This window comes from Neoarthrinium moseri (assembly GCF_022829205.1).
Source record: "Neoarthrinium moseri strain CBS 164.80 chromosome Unknown scaffold10_Wmoseri_CBS_16480, whole genome shotgun sequence".
NCBI classification, from domain to species: domain Eukaryota; kingdom Fungi; phylum Ascomycota; class Sordariomycetes; order Amphisphaeriales; family Apiosporaceae; genus Neoarthrinium; species Neoarthrinium moseri.
This window is the reverse complement of record NW_026055124.1, coordinates 321,747-342,754: the sequence shown is the minus strand read 5'-3', so window position 1 is coordinate 342,754 and position 21,008 is coordinate 321,747. Positions and strand designations below refer to the sequence as shown.

The window sequence follows — 21,008 nt, the reverse complement described above, 5'->3', positions numbered from 1 at the left end:
ACCATTCGCTTCCAGGGCGTGACTTGACGGCCTCTCTTTGAACCCTTGAAGTCTAGACCAGACCCGCTGGCTGCAGAACAGCAATGTGGGTATCCGCACTCCCGCTGCCGCCTCGGTTCATCCTACCGAAAGCTCCAACACAAGCGACAAGTCCACCTTCTCAGGGCTCGTGTGCGTCGAATGCTGGCAGGTACAGTATATCAAATTAAGTAACTGCATCAATACATTTTGAATTGCCTATCCTTTCTTCTACTCTGCTTGGATACAACCGTGCGCCAGGGAAGAAGCCATCGATGAACAGTGTCACTTGTCCCGGAAAGATTACTATGATAATGGAGTCTACCCTGTCCACATGCCCTCTAGATCGGTCGCTCGCCGGTATGGCCCCTGGCCCCTTGATCAAACACTTGAGGGGCCGCTAAAGAACCGACAGGAACACTTCGCTGCAATTCACTGGCCGATCCTGAAGGGTCCTCGAAAGGATTCGGCACGGCACTCGTCGCGGGAAAGGAAGGGTGCCTGCTGGGCCTCACTCGCAAGGGATTGCCATGAAGCTATTCCGTACAAGAACGGGTATTACAGCTGCTCGCTGCGATCGCACCAGTACTCTATCCTATTTATTCTAACCGACCTTGTGCCAAGGAATTATCCGACAAAACGGTGATCTGGTGTGGTGGTAGTCATTGCCTGTAATCCCTCAGGGACCCAGCTGAATTCTCCACAGCCCTTGCAGCCGAATGGCATTTCACCAGGTGCACTGAGAGCTTGCGACACCGATGTATGGTCCCATCTCCTCAACGAAACATCTGTATTCGGCGCTGTTTGGACCGGAGGATGTCTGTCTGCCTTGTAGGATTGACCAGCTGGTCAAACCATCTGCAGTACTAGTGCCATCTATTCTGTGCCGCACCGGCAGTGAAGGAAGGAGTTGCGACAATGCCGACGTGGACCAGGGCCTCAGCCTTCCCTCCCGTCTTGCCGGAGCCACCCCCAACGGCGAACAATACTCACAAAACAGGTCCGAGTGGTCGCGGAAAACTCAACGCTACCTTGATCCAACGTCATGATCATCGCAGTTGGTGATCCTAACGCATCGATCTGCAGCAACACCGTCGTTGGACGAAACGAGTTTCCCCCATCCTCCTCTAGGAAGACTGCGTACACACCTTGAAGAGTCACACGCTATGGGACTGATTGTCTAGGTGTATCTATCGACACTACAGGAGATTCCAACCTTTGGGGATGTTGGTGCTGTAGAGATGCGCGCAGCTATACCCACAACTCAGGCTCGGACGGGGTCAATCGATTATGACAAGTGTTGACAGAAACTCACGGCCAACTGCAAAAAGCACTGGCGATAGTATGCCTACAAGCCGTATACTGGCGAAACATGACCGCACCACTAGTCCTGATGCGAGCCACTTGCCTGCAGCACTGCATGAATGCCAGCATTGTAATGCCAGATGCTGCATGTCATCTCGACGCCAACCTACAGGAACACTCATGCTGGAAGCCACCCCCAAATCTCCAACCGTGATCTGGGTATCCCGAATTTTGCGCATGACTCCTTCGTACAACACCCAGCGTTTCCACTCAATATAGAGACTCAGGGCGTGCCTCCGAGGCTCACTTTATCGCGACGTCCAAGCCTTCCTGCTCAATGCGCCTAGCAGCGAGTTTAACAAAGTGGCCGCTGTAGGCGAAGCGGAGCAAGCATTAGGCAGCGATGCCGAACTGCATAGGTGGGATCGTCAGTGACAAATACTGAAGGAGCCCAAGGAGTTTCAGCCGATAGAGGTGCGGGAGATGTAGTGGTCATGACCCCGAAGATGAAGAGGGAGTTACCGTCGACGCCGTGGATTGAGGCGATTGACTTGTAACAAGAACAAGGAGCGCCGGGTTTGGAATTCAATCGACGTTTGGAGACCATCCGCCACTGTGATTTTAGTGTCGAGCGGGCTCGCAGAGGTGGCAGTATAGGTATATACGAAAGTCGAGCAAAGACCGTGCCACTGAAAGGAGAAGAAACAAGTGAGCATCGCAGCTCATCTGCAGTAGGTGAACTCGTTGCTGATGAAGTCTCTCGGATGGCGGTGCAGAAAACAAAATCCAAGGTGAAATCTTCGTGGGCTTCGACATCGAAGGAACGCAGTTCAACGCCACAAGCTGGACCGTTATGGGGTAGATGAGTCTGATCATGAATCGGCATGCCAGTATACCGGCAGATGATATCAACTCAATAAGCATCAATTCTCAATTTTTGGTTCCCAGGATTTAAATTTGTCACACACAAAACCTCCCATAACAACTTGCTGGTCTCGCCTATGAAGAAAATTGACATTATGGGCTTGAAGATAGCGAAGCTATTCAACATGTAGAGACCTGCTCGGCAGGCTTACTGCCGACCCGGAAACCTCATGCCAGGGGCACCAATTGCTAACTTCCTGCAACTGATCTGGATGGCTTAGCGGCCAATGTTCGTGAAAGTCTTCTATCCAGGTCTTAGGAAGATGAAATCATACCGTTCTGGTAAGATTCCACGATAGACGAGAAACAGCTTTGTGAGCATCAACAGATTATGGATTCTGGTTTCTCTGGTTCCAAACAGTCCAGTTTTCCATTCCACGCACTCCCTTTCCAGACTAAATCTAAGGCTTGCCGCGTAAAAACTGCATCAGTGGCGAGTCGGCTATGTTGTTTGGTGCTACCGTGTCGATCTTGGTTGTCCCAATCCATGTCGTCGCGTACATTAGTGTAACAATAGGCCTTAAATCGCTGACACTTATCGTCCATGCTTCATATGTGGTAAATATAATGTTATTGCGTTGTCATGCGTCCTTTCTCTCATACCGCCAGGCGAGATCTTGACCCAAGGTCAGGTGGAAAGTCGCTTTTGTAGCGCTTCTCAAATATTGTTGGTGGGAGAGGTGGTTTTGTCAACAATGCGATTAGACCTTCAAGGTACACGATCAAGCAATGTTTCCAGCAGTTTATGTCTTCGTGACTGCCGATATTCTCTCTCGAGACCCCCTCCCTGTGCAATCGATAATAGACGCGGCCTGTCTGTAACATCTCGGCACTAAGGTGGCCGGGCCCCTTAAAAGTTGTTTGACAAGGCGCTGCTCGAATACTCTTGATATTCTCACGGACGGCCTCCACCTACACCTTGGACACTGGTGGATTATTCACTGAAGGATGGATAAAGTGCGACAAAGCACTTCGCGGTCCTTCTATCTCCTGAAAGGTTCTTACGAAAAGGGGGCTAACAAGCGCTGTATCATTGAAAAGAAAGGGATGCTGTCCAACGAAGGCGCGTTGAGCGGTTGGAGACAGTTCTCTAGCAACGAAAAGAGACAAATGACATCGTCAGCTTGATTTCAACTTTGGTGGTTATCTAGATAGCTACATCGATCAACCTCTAACACCATACTCCAAACATGAAACTTATCAGATCTTTGTTGTGCACGCCCTCAAGTAGACCTTTCAAGTGGACAGTAGATCTACTATTTTGCCCTTGATGCTTACAGACATCTCAAAAGAATCGACCGAAATGAAATCTGATAAACACTTACCAAGAAAAGAACTTGAGTGCTCATGTTCGTAAGCAAGAATAAGTGTAAGAACCAAATCCATCGCCCTCCTTCTCACACACTTTGGCCCTCGACTTCCATCGTCATATTCAGAAGCAGCGTGTGGTGAATCATGCTATCTTAAATATCCCTTTCAAATCCTAAGATGCCCGAGTGTATACAACAATCACGCGTCTAAGGAGGTGCGTGAGGCGGCCCTTCGTCAAAGTCCCAAAGGAAGTACCATACGTCACCACCCCTTACAATCGCGGATGCCCCCTTCACTCATATGCATCAACAAACGACCGTTCATGACCCCGGGTCCTTGCATAGTAGCAACTGGTTATGTAATTATCATTTCGTTACTTTAATCTTCGCATCTTACTGCGCCAGGAGTTGATAGTCGTATAAGAATGTGCGACTCCTACATACTACCTTCCTGAAATTCAGATCTTGTGCACGGAAAGAACGATCAATTCCCCTATTCGAGCAATGATATCCTCATCTGCGATCTTGTACCGATATTCGGGAATCAAACATCACGATACCAGATCCAGCAGTCACGACGAGAGCATCCCTTCGTTCACCCACCACTGGTTATCGCCGTCAGGTAATATTCACAAAAGATCCCTCAAGCACTTGCCTTCCAAGGAACACATCACTTCACTCTGTTACAGCGATTCTGTTTAGGCACTGATCTTCACTTCTTGCCTTCAGATCTGTGAGAAGCTTCCTCGGAAGCTTCATACCTGGAGTTTGCAAGTGTGCAAACACTCAATCTGGATCAAACAGTTGTGGCGGCTACAGACTTTGAAAGTCTCAACACAACCACTAAGAAGGAGTTGCAAACTCTTCTGACAGGTAATTTGACACCCCCCCTGGACCACACTTCGCATCGGGGGGAAAGCAGAAGATTAGCATGCACATGCCGCTGGCTTGAGGGCTATGCTTTAGGCCTGTCATTTTCGTTTGGAGCTTCACTTTCCGACTCCTACCACCAGAATATCTTTTCACAGTACTAATAGTTTGCACGATAGTTTCATCCATCACTACTAACCACTATGGCGCCATCAGGTTTCGCCGCACCATCTCAGTCACGCACTGAGTGCCGAGTGACACAGCAAGAGAATAGTCTACGGCAACACACTCGCAAGTTGGCATGGAGCACGGTATGCCAATAGTATTTCCGGATGAACAATGTCGCTCATCTGATTTCTAGCCTACTACGTCGGACATGATGATATCCCCTAGAGCAACTATCGGAACTGCCACAAACTTGGCTTCAAAGAGTTTCTCGCCCAGCGATGATGGGCTACCCAGCGACACTTGCGATGTACTACCCATGGACTCGATCTCGGAAAAGGACACTGCGTCCTCCATAGGTGGGCAACATGATAACATGTCCTATTATTGAGGTCTGACCACGATGAACCTGCAGCACACAGCTCTCCGACCTATGACGATACCTCAGCCACTTGTAGGTCATGCATTCTATGCAGAGGAGTTTTGCTTACAAGTAACAGCTATGTCCTCGGCATCCCTGGCGAAGTTGCCGTTTCTTGAGCAGTTCCCCCCTTTGGATGGGCTGCCGCATTTCCGTCTGATTCTGGAGTTAGTATATGAGGAAGATGTCGATTCTCTGGGTACCCATGTTGACCTAAAATCCAGTGTGGACAAGGCAATTCAAAATGCGACAATAAGAACACCGTTCGGTCCTATCATCAGCACATCAGCCAATGAGCCTGCTAGAGCAGTTGCAGAGTCGACTGACTCAAACCAGGTCACTACGCCCGACAGTACATCGATGGATGACCCTGATTTTGCGCCTCATGGAGGGCAAAGCCACACCAGCCAACGCCAGGAGGCTGCTGCTACACCATCTTGCGGCATCGCTAGCTATGATAACCAAACAGACAGTGCCAACGGTCATCTGCAAAACTCGCAGGATGATTGCAGGAGCCCTGAAGGCGATGGAGGCGATCGCTCCCCTAGATCGCCCACTTCTTTTATCGATCCGGTCGATCACCCCGAGTCTTTCAGAAACGAGGTCCTGGCCATCCAGCCATCACCGTTGGCCGGTTTGGGTGCCTTTGCTCTTAAGGACATCAGCCGAGGTCAGACTATTCTGATTGAGCGAGCTCTCTTCCGTGCGAACGATGACACATTATGCGACCAAATCGACGACCTGAAGCCGTCGCTCAGGCAAGCTTACGAGCGCATGCATGCCTACGAGAACAAGGAGACTTCTATTGGCGGTCGTGTATTTGCCCTCTTCCATACAAACAGGTACGTATCGTGACAACCTCCGTTATCAGACGCATCCCCGATGGTCTTTGTCCGTTATGACCTTAGTCGAAGAGCCGCAGCTGATATCTTTGCTTAGTTTCAATACCGGGCCACGTGAGGCTGGCGTCTTCTTGGTTGCAGCCCGCTTTAACCATGCGTGCAAGCCGAAAGACAACATCCTCTACGTATACGATCAGCGTCACAAGGCGATCGTCTTCTCGGCCGCACGGGACATCTTGGCCGGAGAGGAGTTGACGATTACTTACGGCAAAGGCCCGAGGGAGTTGTACTTGGAGTACGGCTTCATATGCAAGTGTGGTGGCTGCACCTCACTTACGGACGAGCAGATCGCCGCGATGCATGCTCCGATCGACTGGTGATTGAGTCGGGATTCTCTTACAGCCCTTGTTGGCGTTGACTGCTCTGCTCCAGGCGGCATTGGGGCCTGCTTGTTTGCGACTGAATTTAGTGCCTAGATTGACAGCGAAACTCGATGGATTACTGGTAGATTGAGAAAGGCAGAGATATTTTGACTTCTGACTCTGCTTCTACTCCACTAGGATGACATCTCGGTTCAGTGAGCAGATTTGATACTTGTGAGGACGACATTCAGCGGCAGGTTGAGAAGGTCCAGTGGCATTAACGGTGAGAAGAGGATAACGATATAGCATTTGCGGAGCGAGGTGAGTATGCGCCCTCGCCTTTCCGCAATGGAAATTGGCTGCAACATGACGTAAAGAGACTCATTGCCGCGTCAGTCGCCTGTGATCAAGGGCCGGCCATTCAGCAACGGGATGGCCTGTGCCACCAGGTACCAATAGTTGAGCGATTTGATGTATTGCTTGCGAGCAGCTTGAAGTAGTGTTCAATGCCTACCGTCTCTTCGTATTAGTGCTGGGGGGTTCCTGAGTACTATACGGAGACCTCTGAACGGATAATTCTCAGTGTCTTCTGTTCCAGGTCCAGTTTTGATTCTGTCATATCCGGGCCACTCTCCTGGTAAGGAGCCCCTGTCGTTGCTATCGGTGATGACTCACAGTATCAAGTGACTTCGCGGTCATTGCTTCCGTCACAACATATCACCCCAGCGGAAGTTACCGCCATCTTCAACAGTGGCCCAGCAAGGCATTTATGGACTTGTGGTCATTCCTTCAAAGAAGGCCCCATGCCCGTCATGCCAGAGATATCATATGGCAGCCCCAGGAGGACAGCCCCAGAAGGCTGCGCAAACAGTGCATGATGCCATGATGCAATTGATGAGCGTTTCTGTGTATTGGATGATGTCTATGTCCTCGAGAAGAACATTGATTTTCTGAGGAACGATTCGGTGATATTTTGTGCCGGAATTCCAGCGCAGAAGATTGAAAATCTACCTAGGTATATATGCCCACTTTCTGCACGGTAGAATTGCTCCGAGGGTAGTACCACATGCATAAAGGGCATCCTTCTGCCATGGCGGGCACAATCGGGCCAACGCTGCTTCAGTCTGCACGAGACTCAATAGCTACGGTTTCGTGGCATGGCGCCTTCTGGATATGATGTTTTGTAGTGACACTTTCCCCCTGAAAGCTGGCAAGGCCTCCGCCGCTTTTATTAATAAATCCTTCAACCAGTCCCAATGCCTCTGGTTTTCCTCCGCTCCTCAATCTACCAATCTTCATCGTCATTCACTCTCAGAGTAAAACATCAGAATCCATTTCTTAACAGTCGTTCACTCTTCATCCATACCAGATCAAGCTACTACCATTTATCATCAACAAACAATCCTTCGTGAGCTGCCACCAAGATCCTCTCCGATGCAGCAAATTTCTGACTTATCAACAGCGAAGCATTTCTACCAAATCAACATATTTCCAAGATATCCTCCGCCTTTCAACCATAACATAATTATAACAATCCTTCGTGAGTGGCAGTTCGAATCGTCCATATGTAACCCCGATTGATATGCTGACTCCCGGTGTAGCGAAGCATTTTACCTTATCCACAATGTCTCCAGCATCTTTGGCCATTTCTTACCTATCATAACTGTTGTAAGTCATGCCCCAAGCCGCCTGTCCAAGCAAAGGGATTCCCACTTCCCCTTGAATACATCGTGGTTCAAGAGGGTGACTGATCTTTTAGCAGGTGCTTTGGAGGATGAGCAAGGTTGAGCGCGATTCCGTCTAAAGGAAGAGGTTCCGTCTAAAGGAAGAGGTTGATCAAACCCTGACACATATTTGGGGACTTTTATCTTGGCGAGGGTTTTGGGAATGTGTGCATACTTGGCTAGTTAGTTTAGCAGGCCACAGAACAAATGTGTTGTGGGAACTTAGCTATCTTTCAAGCCAGTGACAAGTCATTTAATCTACCCTACTACATTTTAAAACATCTGACTTCTTGGCCACACCTTGTGCCAGGATCGGTTCAACACCGCCTATGCACGTGAATCCCCATGAGAGTGCCCCAGTAATGATCTAGGTACCTAAGTCTCAATTGAACTCCAGATATTTACTCGCCTAAATAGCTTTATTCCAGTATGAAATGTACTTATAAGCTCAATAGCACTGATGGCGATGGTGTGCGCAGAGGATTGGGGCCCATCTCTATACCCGCCATAAGCAGGTCCGTGAGGCCTGGTTGTCCGGCCTGCTCCAACCTCGAGGTAGGCTCATCTGAACTGAGACCCATCAGAGTCTCAGTCATGGCCTCATGGTCAATCTTCACCCAGTCGCCAGGGCCCCTCCACTCTCCTCTGCACTCCCTCCCACATGAATGGCTGGCATGAAACTGACAGAGGAATTCGAGATGGAAACGGTGCACCCATACGGAGACGGTCCCAAACTCGGGTCGTTGTAAAAACCTGAGAAAGTTCTGGAACGGGTCTTTGGTCAAGCATATCGGCCCTGTGGCAGTGGACCCTGAGGCTAGACCGACGTTCAACTGCTGGGCAGGTTGCTTGGGCGGATGTACGTAGCAGCCGTAGGGGGGATATGGGTAATCAGGCCCGATGCGCACATCCAGCCGCTGCAGTCTACGTCGGGACTGATGCAGCCCCAGAGACAGCTTGGCGACCGTCTCGCAGTTGCAGCAGTCCACGAGATTGATGCAGACCATGGCGTTCCTGACGTACTCCCGGGCCGTGAGGGCCGTCTCGAAGAACTGATTGGCGCACTTCTGTGGCGGGCTCCAGAACCCGTAACCCCGGAGGTCGACGCGGACGTCTCTGTAGTAGATCGGTGCCGCCTCTGCGTACATCTGCCTGCTTACCAGGAATATGTTTCTGACCTCCTTGGGAACACAGAAGCCGGGGCGGGCGATTGGAACTCCATCACTGGGCCGTTCGATTACAGACTCGAGGATCTGTAGCCTGAGCTCTGAAGGCAACCTGAAGTAGGAAGACACCCCTGAGAGAGCTTGAGGAGTGCCAGAAACGTTGTGTGCCATGTTGGGATTATCAGGAATGATGATGGCTTGGGATCGAAGATGCAAACCGACGTGAGGCTGGGAGATGGCGCAGCCGAATGTGGTCTGGGAGGAGAAGTACGGCACAGGTTGCCAACTTATAGAACATACCTGATCCAGGTAGGTACTTACCTAGGTATTGCAGTCAATGAGCCGCCCACTCTTCCGGCCGGTGCGGAGAAGCTGGAGGTCAGCCGTTGGAGAAAAGGGTTCCGCTGGAGTCCTAGCACGCCGAGCAGAGTGATCCCATGAGGGCCATGCCGAAAGAGTACGCTGGTGCATATCACATTGGCGGACAAGTGGAAGCTGGCTTCGCTCTCGCCGAATGCCGAGCAGCTCGGGGTGACACTCGGGACCTCAGCTATGAGACCCAGCCGGCACGGAATGCCCTGATGCCTGTCCACGTCCAGAAATCAGAATCTATATAGTCCCGAGACTGTAGTATCGACACGTCAGCCAGCCACCGTCGAGCGGGTAGACACGACTTGACCTGACTGGGGCGCCCTGGGGCCATGGGGCCATGTGACGCTGGTGCGGGCGGTCTCGAGTAGAGAGGGGGCTGTCCAATCGGGTGCAGCTCATTTGGGAAACTGGTCACAGGTTTGCCGTGGCATGACGTTGGGCCCAGCAAACCCGGCAATCCACAGCGGGCTCAGGCGGGCGAGCTCCCCGTGCGGAGATGCGGAGACCGCTAACAGCCCTACGGCCAAACCCCCACCATCCACTCCAAGTCACTGTGCAGACCCCCGCAACGCGTCGCGACCAGTGGATCTGGAATGCGCTGAGGTCGCGTCAGTCCATCCGACCTCCGGCCTCGACCTTGCACCGAGTACTGGGTTATTCCGAGCTGCGACATCGACGGCACCTACAACTCGGAGGCTTCTCGCTCCTCGTGACAGAATCACTACTGGCACCGCCCTGCGCAGGTTGATCCGCCGTGGACAGCATCTCTTGTACCCGCGTACCCTGCCCACGGGCCTTCGACGAGGGCACCGCACTCTGCCCAAACCCACTCACACCACACAGCGCACCAGACAGGCCCGGCAGACGAGGATGCTCCGCCGTCCACCCACGACTCTGACCCTCACGTCCGAGGACATCGCCATCTACGAGGACAAGCGCGCCCGCGAGGCCCAGCGCCGCGCCCACCCGCAGCGCTACGACCCCGAAGAGCTCGCCTCGTCCCTCGGGCCTCCGCCCCTCCACTACCACCACAACACCAACAACCACAGCCGCCAACACCAGCACGGCGGCGGCGGGCGCCGCACCACCATCCTCGACCCGCCGCTCGCCCACCCGTCGGCCTCAGGCTGGGACCAACACCCGGCCTCGGCCGCCTCGCCCGACGACCTCCGGCGCTTCGCCGCGCAGGACCGCCGCGCCCACGCGCGCGGGCCGGGCACCGTGCACTGGACTCCGCAGCCCGACCCGCACGGCGACGAGGACGAGGACGAGGACGAGGACGGCAGCGATCTAGGGCCGGCGCTGGACTCGCCGCCCGAGGCGCTCGACTCCCCTCCCCCGCCGTCCTCGCCTTCCTCGTCTTCCGCGTCCGAGCGGGCGGGTGACGACGAAGACGACGACGAGGACGAGGAGATGGCCGACTACGACACATCGATCCCGGGCCAGCTGGCTGCGCTGCCGCGGTCCGCGCGGCCCGCCCATGCCACGCTAGCGACACCTGTCGCCCACTCTGGCGGTGGTGGCGGCAGCTCGACGCATGCACAGGGCCCGCCGCCGCCGCAGCAGCTCACGCCGATCCCGACGGCGGCCGCGTCGCAGATTCCCCAGGCGCCCGCCCGGCGGACGGCGCACCAGAGGACGACGAGCTCGCGGGGAGGCGGCGCGGCCCGTGGTGGCGGCCTGTCGTCGGCCGGCGAGTCCCACGGCCCGCCACCGGCGCCGCCGCGGTTGATGCGGACTCGGGACGAGCGGATCGGCGGTGGAGTGGGAGGCACGCGGAGGACGGGCCGCTGATGACTGCGGTCCCCAAGGGAGAGGCACCGGTGTCTGCTACGGAGCAATATGTCCGCCAGTGGTCCAGTCCAGGGGTGCGGGCAGAATGCCTGGTAAAGGAAGACCGATGCCAACTTTGGATAGTCGAGCCTGCTGTACGGCCACGGCTGAGTAGAGGGCTATGATTGGATCAACCAGGCCTTTGTGCGAAACTCGGCTTCTCTACACTGCCAGGGAGATGATGGCATTGTCGAGAAGCCATATGCCGGGCCGCCAGACACAGAGTGAAGGTTGGGCAGCATGCTTTGGAAGCAATGCTGGATGATATCTGGGCTACGGATGGCAATTCGTGTCACAGGGACTACCTGTCTACGTGGGTCATTCAACTTGGCCTTAAGGCATAGGACTAGGATCGATGATTGTGGCGGAATCATGCGAGGCTGGCAGCTGATATGAAGGGAGATATGTTCCCCAGTGTAGACCATCAGAGCGTCACGCGCCATGTGACGGGAAGATGTACATCAAGTTGTGCATCATGATTGGAAAAACAATGGAGAGACCACATCTAACTTAGAGACCTGACAGACCTACTCTTTGCACGGCCGGACTTCAGTCGGGGTTGGGATGCCATTGCAACATTTTGTTAATTTGTGCTACTACTACACGTCCACCCTGGCCTTGCTAACCACGACAATGGAGCGCAAAGGTAATCGTGCGCGCCCTGACCAATTGAAAATCAAACCAATCCGAGCGGAATGCAGGCACCATCATTCACAGTTGATATGCCCCATCCGCCGATCAACGCCGTGCTATGCAACTTTTTTTTTCAGGGTCGCAGAAACCATGCATCCATCGCAGACAAGAAACGATAAAAGAGAGTCGTAAGTGATCTATGTACGACTGGGGTAGACGAGCGACAGCAGACAACCAGAGCGCGTTGTTCAAAGGGCCGCCGCCTGAAGCATGGAGAGCTCAGTCAGGCTTAGGCTTGACCTTGATCTTGAACTTCGTCTTCAGAGGCGCTCCGGTGCTAGATGAGCTATGGGAAGCTGGGTGAGAGGGCGTCGAGTGAGGTGACGCGGATGGTAAAGAGGTACGCCCACCGGAGGACGGTAGGGAGGTGCGCTCGCCCGAGGAGTGGACCTTGCGTTCGCCAGAAGGAAGAGTTTTGCGCTCGCCGCCCGAGGGGAGAGACTTGCGCTCGGCACCCCCTGGAAGTGATTTGCGTTCAGCGCCTCCCGGGAGAGGCTTGCGGTCGTGCTTCACCAAGATGCTACCACTGGCGCTCTTGCCCATATCGGGCAGGGAAGGAGGACTGGTGGACTTCTTTTTGGAGGGTAGTGAAGGCGAAGGGGCCGAGCCACTGGGAGCAGAAGATCTGTGTAAAGACTGCGGCTTTGACGCCTGTGACGGTATAGAGGACCCGACAACAATTGAATTGGAACGCTCTTTTGGAGCCTGTGACTGTGATCCCTTAGGGGTCGCACGGATTGATCCAGCTTCGGGTGTAGCCGACGGCTGTTTGCGGATACTGAGTCGGTCCCACTGCTTGAATCGGAGCCTGACTACCTTGGTCCGCTTCTGGAATGCGCTTGCCGGTATGCCCTTGGTGTTCAGCTTCACGATCTTGGTCGGCCGCGGTCCTTCAGCTGGCTCTGCGCTGGGACGCTTCAAAGTTTTGGGAGGCTGTGGAGCCAGACTGTTCGAACGAGACTCTCCACTGGGTTTTGGAGGTATTGGCGACTTGGGGACAACCTTGGGTGCCGCAGCCTTTGGCGGCGCAATCTTTGGAGCTTGCACTTTCTGGATCTGAGGCTTGGGGAGTGCTGCCTTGGAGGTTGACTGGAGTTTCGCGGAACTCCCTGGAAGTGCCTTCCGCTCCGAGTGAACAGGAGCAGAAACCTCAATGCTAGGACGAGGGGTCTGAACAGAGATACTATCTCTGCGAACTTCTTTCGGAGGAGCAGGAGGTTCGGCAGGACGTGGAGCAGAAGCAGCGACGACCGCTTCCTTGAGGACCTTGGCCGATATGGTCGGTTTCGGTGGAGTTGGCTTTGGCGGCGGCTGGAAGACTCCGGACGGAGGTTTGACAGCTACTGGCGTTGTCGCCTTGAAACTCGGTGCTCGGTTCAAATTCAGGGTTATCGTGCGCTTTGGTGGCTCTGGACGTGAGACGGTAGGGGTGGCATAGGTCTTGCGCGACTTCGTACGGAAGTGGCGTTTGAAGTTCATCTTACACTGCCAATTGTTAGCAGAGCTGACAAACACTGTTTTGGAATATTCACTTACCCTGCCACGTTCCTTTGGCCCACGCGCACATGTCCACACCTTGGGATAATTGAATTTCACAAGGAACTGGTCGTCTTCCTCGAACAGAATTGCGCAGAGTTCTAAGATGTTTCTCCTCTCGGGAACCGACAGGACGGGTGAGTCTAAAGCTTTCCAGACAACCTCCTGCAAAGTCAGATCGTTCTTTGTCACCTCCTTCAAAGCAGCCAAAGCCGCAGTCAGGTTCTCCCTTCGGGCCTTCAGCTTCTGTTTCGCCTCAATAATGCCGGACTCCTGCTCCACAATGAGGTCACCCTCGCTAGGAGCTGGGGCGGCCTTCTCTTCCTGCTCATGCTCGCCAAAGGCAATGCTGGCCAGACCACGACAGAATATCTTGAAGAGCCGATTGCGGATGAATGGCGACCTGTCCGTGGAAATGACGGAGAGGAAGAACTTGAGAAACACGGGCTTGGCCATAAACTTGAGCTCGACAAGCATCTCGAACGCCTTGATGCGTACGATATCAACGGTCATGTCCTGCAGATACTGTGTGAAGACGAGCGGGTTCAATGGTATCACCTCGGCCTTCATGAGGCGACCCAGGGCCTCAAGCGTTGCGACAGTAAAACAGTTCTGAAACGAAGGAGAGTATTCGTCCATCCTACGGTATCGATCAATCTCCTCCAGAGCTGCTTCCTTGAATGCTTGTGGCTCAGGGTCCACAGCTGCATCCTCTTCGTCTTCGTCGCCGAAAGCAAAGGACATGGCCTGCTTTTTGACACGTTTTTGGTCGGGGATGAGGCATGTCGCAAGCGCGTCGATGAGTCTACAGATGTAGAGGCTGTCCGAGTAGTTATTCTCCTCGTTGTTATTGTCTCGGAGCTGCTTTAGAATGAAATCTCGGGCTTCCTTTGGACAATGTCCATCCTTATTCCGTGCCTGAGCAACGGCTCCAGGGATGGCGCATTGAACGATATATTGACGCTTATCCGAAAAGTCGTTGGGTCGTGGCCGATCCTCATCGCCCAAGTAGAACAGCTCCTTGAAGGTCATCATGAGATGCCTGAGCCCGACTTGATTTAATATGTCCAAGGAGAGCTTGGGTAGCGTCCCGGCTGACATGGTTCGAACGCCGTGAAAGTAACGGGCATCCACTAGAGTCCGAGTGATGATGGTGGACATCAACGGATGCGGCCTGCTAGATGCCTCCCTGCCCAAATAAAGCATAGAGTCCTGCTGTGCCACGACATCCTTGTCCTGCTGCAACTGAGAGACGTACATGTACGCGGGCATGTTCGTCCTCATTGTACAGATCCACTCAAAGTCAGCATCCATCCGAATCCACTCGTAAGACTCTTGGTCCATCTTAGCTTCCATGTCAGGATCCCAATCCGTCAGGTCCCATCGCTCGATGTCTTCTTCGGTTTGGAGGACGTCCCCCAGGCAGTAAATCAGAGTTTCGTCCGCGTTCTCCTCATTGGGCTTGTTTGCAGTACCGGCAATCTGGCGCTCCCGCTGACGCCGGTTACGCTTCAGGCGCTTATACTTTGTGTTGTAAGGTATATCAAACTTGACCGTCTTGGCGTTTTCGTCGCGAATCTCCACTATGTGCTCGTACGGAGTACCATCGGCCTCATGAATCCTGATAGTCATGGGTCCTGTAAAGCAGTGGTGCATGTCGGCTGCCCAGACTTGGTGCTCTTGGTTCTCCTCCACAACCTCCCGCCAGAAGTCATCCTTGTCGAGCTGCCTAGTCTTGTTTTGGGCAATATCTTGTGTTTGGCGCACATTCATTTCAACGTGAAGTCGCTTCTTGTTGAACTTCTGGTGGACATCGAATCTGGGACAACCAGACCCCTTGACCCACTGGGCCCAAAAGCTCTCCAGCTTTGTCTGGCCATGTTTTTCGCAAGCCTTGCGGAAATTCTCGGAAGTCAGAATCTCATCGGCGGCCTCGCTCGCCGAGTTGGCCTTGAGGACCATCCTGGCGATAATTCTGGCAATGCCTGCGCTCCCGGAAGATTTCGAAAGCCGCCTATCAAGGATGAACAGGACCAGGTTTGCCTTGAGGTTCATGAAGTCAACCTCGAAACCACCGAGATGCAGATGCTCGCCTAGTGATTCTAGGGATGGCCTCTTCATGTCGATCTCAACTAAGCGGTCCGCTTGATCCTTCATTTGGTACCGGTACCAGTTGTTCCCAGCGAGTGACTTCATGAACAAGTCTGTCATGAACCAGGCAATGCCCATTACTAGCCAGATATCCGACTTCTTATTGGGAATGATGGTGATGCCGAACCACTGACTCGCCAACGCATGGACGAGCGTTCTTGTGACTTCAATCTCGGTGTCGATTATGTCCCGTGGAAATAAGATCCTGTTGCTGCAGAGTGAAAAGCCGCACAGAGGGACAGTATCGACAACCATGTCATCGACGAAGCACATCTTGTAGTTGTCAAATGGATAGCGGCCGTAGTTTAGGGCGAAATGATCCATTGCCGTTACGAGGGCAGCACAAGAATTTCGAACCTCGTCCGCCCGTCCCGGCAGGCAGTAACCGTGAACCTTGGTCGCGTTGGAAGCCAACTTCTCATCGTCTTCTTCCGTTCTGAACTCCGACCACAGGTCGACGTGCTCGAATGGGCCCAGGGCAAAGCCAATGTGGCGTGCTGCTTTGTTACTGCACGTAAATGTCATGGTCTTCTTCGTCTCGTCATGCTTGTCAATGACTTCGTCCTCTAGCTTGCCCGAGCAGATAGCCGTCAACTCAAGCATCTTGTCTTCCTCGGTCAATGCGAGGTAAGGAGAGAGGGCGTCGTCGTCGCCATGCTTCCGCTTCTTGCTGCCGGCGCCGGTGCCATTGACATTTGGTGGCTGCGCAGACGGGCGCCTCCGGAAGGCATCACCGAGGGTCTGAGGGAAAGTTAGAGACACGCGCCAGGATGAGCGACAAGCCGGATCATCGATGCAGGGGAAGATGGAGCAGGCAGCCCCCGGCTCGCTGGAATGGCGAGTATACATGTGAGGGTATCTCGTGTCGGTCTCGTCTACGCCAACAAAGTGTAGCCCGTCCCGGATGTTCTTCAGCACAAATGGAACGTTGATTTTGAACAGAGCCGTGGCGTTCTCTTCGATAGCCTTGTCCCACTGGTCTATCCACTGGTCCAGCGCGTCCTGCTCCCGGATGTAGGAGCGCAGCTCCTTGTGTTTGGCCAGGCTTGCTTGGATATCCTTGATGGGTGGGATGGTGACACAGAGAGACTCGTCGACGGGGTGGCAGTTCATCTTCTGCTCATGCTCTTCGGCCGAGGCTTCATCTTTGCGATGATGGTGCATCAAGGGCCGCATGCGCTGTTTGCGAATGCTCCACTGGCCTGCGGACCACTGGTAGCCCTCGGGGGTGTCGGCCTTGATGCTTGGATCATCGTAGACGGCTTTCGCAGGACAGTAGCTCACGGTGATGTGGTCGACGTCGATTTCGCATTGCCGGGCATCGAGGTAGATCTCGGATACGGCGCCCTGGGTACTAATGAAGATATCTACGTTTCCTTTGATGACTTTTTCCCGCAGGTCAATGTCGAGCGCCACGTGCTCGTGAAACACTGTATACGGCCGAGGAGGGGTGTCATCGACGAGCGGCTCGGGGGCGGCAGCGGCAGCGAGGTCGAGCTCTGCCTCCGGACCGAGGACCGCGTCGGCCTCAAGAAGAGTAGCCGGCATTCTCGAGGCCTCAAGATTGCCGCGCCACTTGGGGCGGGATCGTGATCATGGAATCGTGACAAGGCGCAGTGCGACAAGGAGACTCGAAGGCTTTTTGTTTTCTTGCTCTTGATGGTTTGGTCTTCCCTGGGGCGCCGTGACTCGTGAGAGGAGTCGTCAGGTCTGCGCGGCCGTGGAAGAGGTGGACCGGCGATCGGAGGGAGGCAGGTGCAATGAATATCGTGGGTAGCAAAGTGTTGCTACGACCGTGGTAGGTTGGTGGCAATCAGGTGGGAGCCGTAGAGGGGCGGGGGTGCAAAGGCGGCGTGGCGGGGTGAATGCGCTTCTGCTTGGTTGTTGACGTGAGGTTGGCGACGGTACTGTGAATATCGCAAGCAAGGCAGCTGGTCCCTGGCGCAAGCAAAGTGGACGACGACTTGGGGATGGTGCCAGACGCAAAGACAACCTGAGGGAACGCGCTGTCGCTTGAGCTTGGGCCTGTGTGCGTGTGCCTTTTGCGCCTAAAAGCAGTGTCGCCTGAGCGGATCCGTATTCCCAGTCGAAGAAGGGTCCGAAGGGAAAAGAAGACCGGACACCAACAGCGATAGTCGCGTTGTTGCTGGTCCACGGCCACCGTCGAGGATGGGGATGGCGATGGCGATGGCGATGCGGATGCTGGATACTGTCGCGCTTTGGATTAGGTAAGGTACCTAGGTACGGGTGGGCAGCAGGCAGAACGTGAAGCTCTGTACGGCGGAGCAGAGGTACGTACCTAGGTACCGGTAGCTGCAAGCTGCAGCCAATCAGACTGCGGGGCACAACCAGAGAGAGCTCAGGGCTCGCTCCATACCCATACTGAGCCTGCCTGCCTGCGTGAGTGCTTCCAGTGGTAGCAGACAGTGGTAGCAGACAGTTGACTTACCGAGTCTGCATGCACACGAGACAGACGAGGTCAATCGACCCGCACAATTCATTGTGGCCTGCTGGGTTGGGCAGCAAGCCTTTAACCATCGATTCTGGTTTTGATTACGCTCTTGCACATCATATCATCATAGGTTCTGCGTTCCTGACGAGTGACGATTCCTCGTTCTCCCTGTAAGAACAACTGGACAAGTTTCGACCAACTTCTGGCTGCCTCACCGATGGAGAGAGACAGTACACTGCAACGATTCGGACCATGAAGCAGAAACGGGTAAAACACGTAACTCTATTGACAGGCATGCACCCATTTTACAAGTAATGTCAAAAACCTCTGACGGCATGCCATACGCCGAACCCGCGACCAAGGTATCATGATTGCACAACTCAAGCCTCCCCCCCAAAAAACACCACAGGAACAAAACCGACATTCATTCACCGTCGACTGCCCCGGCGCTCTCGCCGTTTCTTCCTCTCCCGCGTCAGCATCGTCTCGTCGTCCCTGTACTCTTCCGCGAGCTCAAACTCCTCCTCCGTCGTCTCCGGTATGTGGTGGCCCCACGCCATGGCTACGCGCCTGCTCCGCCGCGGCCGGTTCAGCGCCGCGTCGCGTTCGTGCTGCTTCTGGAAGAAGGACTTGAACACCTTGGGCGGCGGAGGCGGCGGTGACCCCGCGGGCTCGCCCCTCGACCGTCTTGAGGACACTGAGGGTGCGAACCTCACCCTTGCCAGCGCTTCCTCGTGCAACTGTTTCGCTATGGAAGCGTCCACATCGCTGTAGTCCGGCGGGTCGCCGTCGCTCACATCGTCGGGTATGTCCTGCGCCGAAGTAGCATCGAGCATCTCCTCGTCCTCACTGTCTGCCACTTCGTCCTTTGTCTGCTCCTCCGCCTCCTCCTCTCCACCCCCTTCCTCTCCTCCTCCTTCTTCTTCCTCCTCCTCCTCTTCTTCTTCCTCTCCATCCTCATCCTCCGCCTCTTCGTCTTCTTCTTCTTCTAAAACATCTTCTTCGTCATCCAGTCCCGTGCTGGCAGCCTCTTCAGCCTGGACGCGGTCCCGTTCTAGCTTCCGCTTCTTCTCCTCCAACGACCACCAGCGGAACTTGTCCAGTATGGCCTGACACCCCCTGATGAAGTGGTCCCGCGCGGGCTCGAAGGTCTTCTTCTTGCTCTCGGTGATTCCACTAACACCCATGGTCCTAAGCCAGTCAGGCCCCTGCAGCTCGCCAAGCAGGCGGATGATCTGATCTTTCTCATGCTGTGCCCGCCCCTTTTCGGTGTTTCGAATCGACTTCTCTAACCGTTCGGCCTTCCTGTGTGCAGGCTCGTAGGCCGAATCGGGCAAGGGATCTTGAGGGTCATCACTGCTGTGTCTGGCTCCTAGGAACCCAAAATCGATCCGCTGTGCCTCGTACAAATTTGTGAATAATATATCGCCAAAATGTTTTACAGGGTAAACTTCTGGAATTGGCTTGTGCGAATGATCGTGTCTGCTCCGATTGCCAGAGCTGCCCGTGGGGAGCTGTTGGGGTTGGACGAGTGGTGACGCGTGCCGTGGGGGGAGTTTTCGGACATTGTAGTGTGGGGATGCCTGGGAGTCGACGACTAGAATAGGAGTCTCGATGTTGAGGACGTCTGTATGGGCCGAAAAAACCCGTCAGCAATGCGACGGCACCAGGCAGCGAGGAAATTCGCGAGGGAGGAGTAGGACTGATCATCAATCGGGGCTTAATGTGATCGAGGGCAAGTGGTGTTACGTACGGTGCTCCTTTGCATCATTGCCGATTACTTCATCGTAGTCGGGGAAGTATGCTGACAATTCGCTCTTGAACCGCGTGGCCTCCTGCGATCTCAGCTTGCGGCCGGGCTCCCTGGCCTGGCCTGCATCGGCGGCACTGGGCTGCAATCGGTCCAGCTCGTGCCTGATGCCATTGATGACCTTCTTCTGGTGGTTTGTGAGCTGACTGTGCGCCGTCTTGACCGCGGGTGCTGGCTGCGCAGCGGCGGACGGCGGTGGCGGCCGAGGAGGGGGTTTGTTGTGGTGGTGCGGCGGTTGCTGCGTCTGCTGCGTCGTCGTCGTTGTCGTCGCGCCCGCGGCCGGTCTCTGCGCTGTCCTCAGGGCGACCGTCTTGGGCGGGTGGACGGCCTGGGACTTTGCCTGGATCTCGATGACGATCTTGTTTCTCGCCCTCTTGGACTTTAGAGGGTCCGAGTTCGAATTGATCTGGTCCAGCGGTCTCTTCATTCGCGCGGGCGGGCGTGGTTGAGCGATGTTGTCCTGCATCCGCGTCGTGTGCTGCGTCGCGCCCGTCTTGGGGCTGGGAGCGCTGTGACGCCCGCTACGGCGCTGGCTCTGCGCTTGGGCTGGGGCCTGTTGCACCTGACGGCCTTCCAGTTCAGCTACCGCTCGCCTAGTGGAGCGCCTGGTCCTGGTCCTGGTCATCGCTGGCGGTTGAGTTCGCAATCATGTTCGTTCGTCTTGGCCGGTTGCGATTTGTCTGTTTGCTGCTTGCGCGGGAGGTCGCTGCTGCATGCTTTTTTTGTTCCCACCTTGTTCACACTTCTCGAAAGAATGATTGACGTGCTTTGCGGGCGGTCCAGTCATGGAAAATGAAATGAATTGAAGCTCCCCCCAGCTCCAGGCACTGCACCTCTGCCACGGCGCTGACAAGCATCCCCTAGAACAAATTTGCCAACTTCAGACGACCGACCGCTGGGCGGAAAATTAGACTTTGCTCTTCGTCCCATGCAGTCGTCAATCATCGCATTTACAATTGCGAACTCGCTTTTAAACATGCGCACTTGATTATCGATTCACAGTACTTATGTACGCCGCGTATTTGCACTTGAATGCAAGCTCCAGTTGGCATTG

At 54.4% G+C, this 21,008-nt stretch overlaps 5 protein-coding genes across 5 annotated transcripts; 2 read left to right on the top strand and 3 right to left on the bottom strand.

Moving 5' to 3' along the window:
- Window positions 1-4,630: 4,630 nt before the first annotated feature.
- Window positions 4,631-6,235, top strand: JN550_003984 (uncharacterized protein; the record flags this gene model as incomplete). The annotated part of the gene is made up of 5 exons (XM_049315450.1): window positions 4,631-4,738; window positions 4,789-4,951; window positions 5,008-5,046; window positions 5,093-5,855; window positions 5,953-6,235. The coding sequence occupies 5 exons, from the start codon at window positions 4,631-4,633 to the stop codon at window positions 6,233-6,235; spliced, it is 1,356 nt and encodes a 451-aa protein (XP_049174006.1).
- A 2,146-nt stretch (window positions 6,236-8,381) lies between these two features.
- On the bottom strand, window positions 8,382-9,278 carry JN550_003983 (uncharacterized protein; the record flags this gene model as incomplete). The annotated part of the gene is made up of 1 exon (XM_049315449.1): window positions 8,382-9,278. One exon carries the CDS (start codon window positions 9,276-9,278, stop codon window positions 8,382-8,384), a length of 897 nt encoding a protein of 298 aa, XP_049174005.1.
- A 630-nt stretch (window positions 9,279-9,908) lies between these two features.
- Window positions 9,909-11,273, top strand: JN550_003982 (uncharacterized protein; the record flags this gene model as incomplete). The annotated part of the gene is made up of 1 exon (XM_049315448.1): window positions 9,909-11,273. One exon carries the CDS (start codon window positions 9,909-9,911, stop codon window positions 11,271-11,273), a length of 1,365 nt encoding a protein of 454 aa, XP_049174004.1.
- Window positions 11,274-12,224: 951 nt separating this feature from the next.
- On the bottom strand, window positions 12,225-17,240 carry JN550_003981 (uncharacterized protein; the record flags this gene model as incomplete). The annotated part of the gene is made up of 2 exons (XM_049315447.1): window positions 12,225-13,490; window positions 13,542-17,240. 2 exons carry the CDS (start codon window positions 17,238-17,240, stop codon window positions 12,225-12,227), a joined length of 4,965 nt encoding a protein of 1,654 aa, XP_049174003.1.
- A 1,332-nt stretch (window positions 17,241-18,572) lies between these two features.
- Window positions 18,573-20,579, bottom strand: JN550_003980 (uncharacterized protein; the record flags this gene model as incomplete). Its single annotated transcript, XM_049315443.1, has 2 exons — window positions 18,573-19,771; window positions 19,898-20,579. 2 exons carry the CDS (start codon window positions 20,577-20,579, stop codon window positions 18,573-18,575), a joined length of 1,881 nt encoding a protein of 626 aa, XP_049174002.1.
- Window positions 20,580-21,008: the final 429 nt, after the last annotated feature.